General features: G+C 36.6%; 1 protein-coding gene across 1 annotated transcript in view; it reads left to right on the top strand.

Moving 5' to 3' along the window:
- The window catches only part of Ktn1 (kinectin 1 (kinesin receptor)), a 79,078-nt gene that overhangs the window by 67,619 nt on the left and 2,619 nt on the right, over positions 1–8,840 (top strand). Inside the window, exons 37-41 of the mRNA XM_013012212.1 lie at positions 959–1,030; positions 1,472–1,555; positions 1,718–1,801; positions 5,392–5,475; positions 7,827–7,919. Coding sequence (XP_012867666.1) covers positions 959–1,030; positions 1,472–1,555; positions 1,718–1,801; positions 5,392–5,475; positions 7,827–7,919 — 417 coding nt within the window. The remainder of the gene's footprint in view (positions 1–958; positions 1,031–1,471; positions 1,556–1,717; positions 1,802–5,391; positions 5,476–7,826; positions 7,920–8,840) is intronic.

Below are 8,840 nucleotides of genomic sequence, written 5' to 3'. Positions count from 1 at the left end.
TTTGCTTATGTGGTGCTGAGGAATCGAACCCAGGGCCTCAGGCATGCAAGGCAAGCGCTCAACCACTGAGCCACCTTCCCAGCCCATGATACTCTGTTAGTGTATTTTGGAATAAATATAGCTGATGCCTAGTTAATTGTTAATAAAGAGTTGGATATGATAGCACGTGCTGAATCTCAGGTACTTGGGAATCAAAAATGGGAGGACCAAGGTTCAAGGCCAGTCTGAACAAAAGTTAGACCTTATCTCAAAAACAAGCTGGTCTTAGTGGCTTATAGGTGTTACTTCAGCTACTCAGGAGGCAGAGATGGGCTGATTGCATAGTCTATGGGTGGCCTGTGGAAAAGTGCAATACTGTTTGAAAACTAAAACACAAAAGGACTGGGGGAATGACTGAAGTGATAGAGTGCTTGCCTAGTAAGTGCCAACTCTTGAGTTTAGTCTCAAGTACTATCAAAAAGGAAAAGAAAAAATTGAACTTTTAAAAAATTTGCTGGTCTTGGGGCTTGAACTCTGGGCCTGGGCTCTGTCTTTGAGCTTCTATTGCTCAAGGCTAGCACTCTACCACTTGAGTCACAATGCTACTTTCAACTTTTTCTGAGTAGTTTATTGGACATAAGAGTCTCAGAGACTTTCCTGCCCAAGCTGGCTTTGAACTGCGATCTCCTCATAGCTCAACCTTCTGAGTAGCTAGGATTATAGGTGTGAGCAACCGGCACCTAACTTTAAAACAAACACAAAAAACAAACTTATCTAGACCTATTACAGTATCATACAAATGGAATAGGTTTTGACCACAACGGAGATCAAGTTATATGTTACTCATTTATTTTTAAAGTCTTTAAAAATACATGAATTCAAAAGGTGACGATCAAAATGTTTTACATTGATTCAGAATTTCTCAGAAATATCTGCATCTTTGGTGGTTTACTTGTTCATACATTGTTTCACATTTCAGATGCAGTCATCATTCACATCTTCAGAGCAAGAGCTAGAGCGATTAAGAAGAGAAAATAAGGATATTGAAAATGTATGTTATTTGATTATTTGGTTTGTAACCTGTAAACTTAGTAAAATGGATTCCCTAAAGATCTGTGTTTCGAGATTGTTTATCTAATGTTAGTTACACTTTTAATATATTGAATAATGTTGAATTGATATAGTTTTGTGTTTAAGTATCTTAACTTTCTTTTATAGAGAAACATAGTGAAAGAAAATCTTTAACATGGGCTGGGAAGGTGGCTCAATGGTAGAGCGCTTGCCTTGCATGCATGAGGCCCTGGGTTCAGCACCACATAAGCAAAAAGAAAAAAGCCAGAAGTGTCGCTGTGGCTCAAGTGGTAGAGTGCTAGCCTTGAGCTGAAGAGCTGAGGGACAGTGCCCAGGTCCAGAGTTCAGGCCCCACGACTGGACCTCCCCCCCCAAAAAGAAAATATTTAACATGTTAATATTTCCTTTGTTGTATTGATAGCTGAGAAGAGAACGAGAACATTTGGAAATGGAACTAGAGAAGGCAGAAATTGAACGATCTACCTATGTTTCAGAAGTCAGAGAGGTACTTAAAACCATTTTTTCATACTTGCTCCTCAGTTCAAACTAAGTTTTTAGTAGAGTGATAAAATATTTGAAGTAAGTTGTTTTTGGAAGAGCTTCCAAGTACCATACAAAAGATGGGATATCATAAGGAGATCATTCTTAAACTCTAACTTCATTGCAGCTGAAAGATCTGTTGACTGAATTGCAGAAAAAACTTGATGATTCATATTCTGAAGCAGTAAGACAGAATGAAGAGCTTAATTTGGTAAGAAGCTTGTTCTCCACTGGGTATCCATCCAGTAGGCTTTGAAAACACTGGGGTTGACATGTGGAGAAACCATCCAAACTTTTTTTCTTTGCTAACCGTCTTTAGCTTGGCATTTTTGTAAGTTTAAGATAATCTTTATATTCTAATGACTTCTAAAATGGCCTTTTTTTTCTTGACTCCTAAGGTGATTCATCTTTTCTTAGCTCTTAACAACAGCATGTTTGACTTTCAACTATTTTTCAGAGTTTTCTGCTTTTTAAATGGTCTTAATTTCTTAAACATTATTATTTTCAGTGAATAAAAAAACAAAACAATAGATTGATCCATTTATAAAGATTCTCTTCAAATTTGTGATAGTTAACTGGGCCTATTTTGTTCTAACCTGGGAGAAGATAACTGAAGGTTATAGATAACATACTCTTCATTTAAGAGCTATTAGCCACTCCAGCTTCTATTTTTTGTGTATGTGCCAGTCCTGAGCATTTTCCACTCAAGGCTAGAATTCTACAGCATGAACCACAGCTCCACTTGTGGTATTTTGGTGGTTAATTGGAGATACAGTCTCACTGACTTTCCTGCCTGGGCTGGCTTTGAACTACAGTCTTCAGATGTCAGCCTCTTGAGAAACTATGATTACAGATGTGAGCCACAAGCACCTGGCTTCAGCTTTTTAACTGTATTTTTAATTTTTAAAATTATTATTTTTGGTCAGTTGTGGGGCTTGAACTAGGCTTGGGTGCTGTCCCTCAGCTCTTCAGCTCAAGGCGAGCATTCTACCAATTGAGCTATAGCACCACTTCCAGTTTTCTGGTGGTTTATTGGAGATAAACGGACTTTCTTGCTCCAGCTGGCTTTGAACCATGATCCTCAGATCTCAGCCTCCTGACTAGGATTACAGGCATGAGCCACCAGTGCCTGGCTTTTAACTGTCTTTATATAAATTGTAAATGACAAAAATTTTGTAAAATTCTTTTTCAGCATATTGCTTAGTATATAATAATCCCCAAAGTATACAAAGAAACCTAGTTAACTAAACATTTAAAGATGTCTAGTTTTCTACATTCCAATCAGTATAAATTTCTGAAAAACTTAAGGATTGAAATGTTCCCATTTCATACAACAGTCATATCATTCCTGAAAAAATTTTTACAGCATGGATTTTGATTTCTAAAATTTCTGAACATATTTTAGGAATATTACAGCAAGCTTTTCCTTATACCACATTAATTCTATATAGTTTGAAATTGTCTCATTAGTACTCTTATGTTTACCATAGAAAATACATTAATTTGTGGTGTTTTTGTGTTTTGGCACTTGTTTGCAAGAATCAATTTTTAAAAACACTCAATCTGGGCTGGGAGGGTGGCTCAGTGGTAGAGCGCTTGCCTTGCATGCATGAGGCCCTGGGTTCGATTCCTCAGCACCACATAAGCAAAAAGAAAAAAGCCGGAAGTGGTGCTGTGGCTCAAGTGGTAGGGTGCTGGCCTTGAGCTGAAGAGCTGAGGGACAGCGCCCAGGCCCAGAGCTCAGGCCCACGACTGATGAAAAAAAAAAAAAAAAAAAAACACTCAATCTACATATGTATTTATACACACTTAAAAAATTCTTTACCAGTGCTTCAAATGAACATACTCCCATTGTAACATAAGAGTAGTTTCTTTGTTTTTTTGTTTCTGTCAGTCATGGGGCTTGAACTCAGGTCCTGGGAACTGTCCTTAAGCTCTTTTGCTCTAGGCCAGTGCTTTACTACTTTGAGCCACAGTGCCACTTTTCAGTTTTTGAGTAGTTAATTAGAGATAAGAATCTCATGGGGACTTTTCTGCCTGGGCTGGCTTCAAACCGCCATCCTCAGATCTCAGTCTTCTGAATAGCTAGGGTTAGAGACATGAGCCACTTATGCCCAGCTGTAAGACTAGTTTTATGAACATGCTTGCTATACACTGAGTAGACTGGGACTGTGATATGCTATAGTCCTTACCCTGTAGTTTTTTTTCTTTTCTTTTCTTGAGAGACAAGTTCTTATCATATGCCAGGCTGCCCTTCAATTCACAATTTTTTCCTTATACTGGGATTACAGATATGTGCCACCATGCCCAGCTTTAAAAAAAATAACTTCTAGCTAGTTGTTGGAAGTTTTTTTTTTTTTTAATTTGGCTGCTCAGAGGTAGACTGAACAGTTTCACCAAACCTGTAAAATTGTAGTTACCTCTCCATTTAGCACAAATTCAAGATGTTCTTGAATTCTGGCTCCTTTATTTTTGTCTAGAGATGTGTGTGCACATGTGCCATGTGGGCCAGTACTGGAGCCTAAACTCTGGACTTGTGCCCTTGTTTTTTTTTTTTTTTTTCTACTCAATGTCAGCACTTTACCACTTGAGCCACATACCTCTACCTCCACTCCATTTTAATGAATATATCTTTTTCTCCCTTAGTCTTGAATTTGTGATTGTTATTTTATGTTGTTTGCCTGTACATTGTGTGTTCTTTGGGTAAACTTGAGTTAGCTAAAGAAGCAAAAACTATTTAAGAATAGTTTCCAGGGCTAGGAAGGTGGCTTAGTGGTAGACTGCTTGCCTAGCATGCTTAAAGCCTTGTGTTCAATTCCTCAATTCCACCTAAATAGAAAAAGCTGAAAGTGGTGCTATGGTTCAAGTGGTAAGAGTGCTAGCCTTGAGCAAAAGAAGCTCAGGGACAGTACCTAGGCTCTGAGATCAAGCCCCAGAACTGGCCAAAAAAAAAAGTAAAAAAAGAATAGCTCCTAAATAAAATTTCCAAATATGGATTCCCCACTCTCCTCCTGCCTCTATGAGTTCTCTGTCAGATTTTAAATGTCAGTGTCTCATGTTTTTCCCCTTTTAAGGCTCAAAAAGTGTTTGGGAACTCATGTCTGAGTGAGAGAAATAAACAACAAAAACTTGATGAATTAGTAAAAGACTTGTGGGCAACATAATCTTTCTTATATTTCCTTGAAACAGTTGTCAGAAAAAGGCCTTATATATCAGCACTAAGTTTTTGTAACTGTTTTAATAATTAGTTGGTTGTTTTGAGAAGTATATATCAAGCCCTTTTCTTATTAGTGTAATTTAGGCCAGTGGTCATGCACTGCTCTCTTTAGTGAAGTCATCACAGACTGGTAAAGTTTAAATTGTTCCTTTTACTGGATTTATAATTGTCTTTTCATTGTCTTTTAAAGTATTACGTAGTTGACACTTTAATTGAACTGTATAGATTAAGAAAGACTTCAATTTGGTAGAATTTGTATTTATTTCTTACTTTGGGATTTGGTAGCACATTATGGATAGTGATTCTTAAAAAGTAATTTAGAGTTTGGTGGCTTTGTTTTTGCAATTGCAGTTTCCTACTCTTAAGCTCTGGTTCATATCATATCTATCTTTTTATGTTTAGCTCTACAGATGGGAACTTCCATTGCATAGCTTTTCTGTACATCTGGTATAACATTGGGTAATTCCACTGTGCATAATAACTGTTAGTTATTCTATTCTTTCATATTCACTTTTCAGTCCTAGAGATATCAGTATAATCAAAGAAAGTTGAAAATTAATTGTGCTGCTGCTTTATTTTTACAGCTGAAGACACAGTTAAATGAAACACATTCAAAACTTAGAACTGAACAAAGTGAAAGACAGAGGGTAGCTGGTGATTTACATAAGGTAAGGCACTTTTACCTGGAGAAACAATATTCTGAGCCAATATTGTGACTTGTGTCTTAAGCAAACACCTGTTAATTTTTGTCTGTTAATTTTTTATTGTAAAGATACTGTACAAAGGGGTTACAGTTACATGAGTAAATTCTTGTGTTGCTCTTCATTCATAAAAATTTGTTTAGATTCAGTTGCTTTTTGTTTAGATTCAGTAACTTTCTAGGAGTTATATTTTGACTTACTTCTCCATTCTTAATTTACTTCATTTCATCACATTTATGCAGTTATTGTGTAAAATGTATAAATTTTTTTAATTTAATTAGAGTTATTTAAATTTGAATATATTCATGTTTTTAAAAATTGGAATTCAACTATGGAATCATTTACAAAGTATGTTCTATATTGATACTTACAGGTAAAACTGAAGTGTAAATTTCTGGTGTTTTGATAAGTTTTTTCCTTTTTTATACAAATGTATTTTTAAAATATATACTAGTGGATTGTTTTTAGAATTATATTTCCTCTTTGCATTAGGTTAATAGGTTTTTTTGTAGTTCTTGTTGTGTTTATGAAGTCTCATTAAAATAATTACGTGGCCTTGAGATATGTACATCTTAACACTTGAAAGTTATAAACGAATCCTCACTATCCATTAGTCATTCCTAGCATGGTCTGAGAATACCTGTTTTCTTGTACTTCTATAAAACTGGATAGTGTAAAACATTTTAAGTATTTATTATTCTAGCTAATTAAAGTATTTGATTTTTTAAAGTATCCTTTAAAATATGAGAAAAATTTCTATTCTATTTGTTCATATTTTGTGATTGTCATATACAAAAGCGTAGGGTTCCCAAACAGCTTCACATTATTTAAGTGCAGGTTAATGGTGCTGAGTGTGGGAGGACCACCTGTGACACCAGCTAAATAGGCAGAATAAGGGTATGACAAGAGCCTGGCCCTAGGAACAAAACCTGAGACTGAGTGTGAAAAATAGCTAAAACCAAAAAAGGACTGTGGGCATGCCTCAAAACCTGGGTACTGCCTTCCACCACCCAAAAAACAGATGCATGAACTTAAAGTATTTGTTTTAGAGCACCAACTTTGATATTTGATATACTGAGAATTTTAACTTAGACATTTTATATGTCATTCTAATTTTTTACCTCTGGCTTAAAATAGAAACTATGAAGGTACTATGAAAGTACTTTAAGGTAATAAACAGATGCTGAAGGGTATAGATAGGTCATGTTATGTAAGGTAGGCATCAGTCACCTGCTTCTGCAATATGACTACTGTGCAGTTGTCAGTTGGATATGAAAATAAATATGTATTGACCAAATGAACAAAATACTTAATAAAGCAACAAGTATAAAATATGTATGTTTAAAGGCCATGGATAAAAATTTCAGCAGTTTTCTCAGAGCACTTAAGCACAGAGGGATTTAGATTTAGATTTTTTTTGGGGGGGGTCAGTCGTGGGGCTTGAACTCTGGGCATGGGTGCTGTCCCTCAGCTCTTCAGCTCAAGGCAAGCACTCTACCGCTTGAGCCACAGCGCCACTCCCAGTTTTCTAGTGGTTTGATGGAGTTTCCTGTCAGGGCTGGCTTGGAACCACCATCTACAGATCTCAGTCTCTGAGTAGCCAAGATCACTTTTGTCCATTTCAGGCCACTCTGAATATGAAGCTAATCCACAGGACGTCCACAGGACGTAGACAGATGAAGTAAAATCATACGTGTGATTAGAGATTTATAGGAGATAAGAGTCTCTCGGACTTTCCTGCCTGGGCTGGCTTTGAACTTCGATCCTCAGTTCTCAGCCTCCTGAGTAGCTAGTAGCCACTGGCACCCGAGAGGATTTAGATTTTAAATCAGCAAATGCATAGGCTATTTTAGGATTTGTTGTTGCATATGATGTCTCTCAAATATTCGTATTTCTTTTTTTTTTTGCATTTCTTTTTAAGCAATGTTTTGAAATTAAAATGCATAACCACTCTTAGTTATGAGCTGTACAAACACAGTTTTGTGTTTTCTTAGAAAGGGGGTGGTTGGTGTAGCATGGGGATGCCATACTAGATTTGAACTCATTATGTAGTCCTGGCTGCCTGAGATTGCCTATGCTGTTTCTGCTCTCTTGAGTACTGGGATTTACTGGTGAATGACACCCAGCTTTGTGTTTCAACTTGTGGAACAATGAGCATGTTTTCTTATAATCTGGTGGTAAAGTATATGTATTTTCATTTTGCTTGTAAAATTTTACATTGTAAGTTTGGAAGAGCTTTAATTTCTTACAAAATATATAACAAAATCACTCATTCTGTATGTATTTACTTATTAGTGGTTGTGTTGTTTTTCTTATAGGCTCAACAGTCTCTAGATCTTATCCAGTCAAAAATAGAAAAAGCTGCTGGAGACACTACTGTTATTAATAATAGTGATGTTCCCCCAGATTCGGTACGTGTTTTCTTTACCTCCAAATATTTGTGCTAATTACCTTGTATAAAACTCCTTGAAGAATAAGCAGTGAAAGAGTGTGACTAGGAAAATATGCTTGCATCAGTTACGTGATACTTTTTGTTGTGGTTATTTGCTTTTTTCGCAGTTAGGAATGGAAACCAGGTCTAAATCATGTCAGGCAAGCACTGTGTGCTATTCCACCCAGCCCCCTAATTGAAAATCATCTTTTCAAAATAGCCGGTGTCTTAAGTGCACTATTTTTATTATGTCTGTTTTTAGATGGAATTTGTGAGATTCTATTTTAACTTTTTTTTTTTTTTTTTGGGTCCTGTCATAGAGCCTGAACTCTGGGCCTGGGCGCTGTCCCTCACCTCTTCAGCTCAAGGCTAGCGCTCTACCACTTGAGCTACAGCACCACTTCCGGCTTTTTTCTTTTTGCTTATGTGGTGCTAAGGAATCGAACCCAGGGCCTCAGGCATGCAAGGCAAGCGCTCTACCACTGAGCCACCTTCCTAGCCCCCTCTATGTTAATTTTAAGGTATTTCTGGAGAGGTATTATGGTATAATGCTTAAGAGTGTAGGCCATATACAGTTCCTTAGTACTCAAAAGATGTATAGAAAGGCCATGTTATTTATAATTGCTGAAATGGCACTGTTAGGCATCTTTCATCTGGCTCTACAGTAGAAATAGTGTGGAACACTCAAATGAAATGTGTGTTGGTATTGTTGGTGGTGAACGTTTAAATGTTGTCCTTGTCTTAGTCACATGTGATTTGTAGCAAATCCTTCAGTCACCAAATTTAGCTGCCTCATCTATAAAAGGCAGTACTAACAGGACATATTTTATAGGGTTGTTGGAAGAAATAAAATGAGTGAATATCTAAAATACCTTAACTAGAGGATAGAGCTCAATATATG

This window comes from Dipodomys ordii, unplaced genomic scaffold, assembly GCF_000151885.1.
Source record: "Dipodomys ordii isolate 6190 unplaced genomic scaffold, Dord_2.0 Scaffold16, whole genome shotgun sequence".
Taxonomy (NCBI): Eukaryota; Metazoa; Chordata; class Mammalia; order Rodentia; family Heteromyidae; genus Dipodomys; species Dipodomys ordii.
This window is presented reverse-complemented; position numbering and strand designations above follow the sequence as displayed.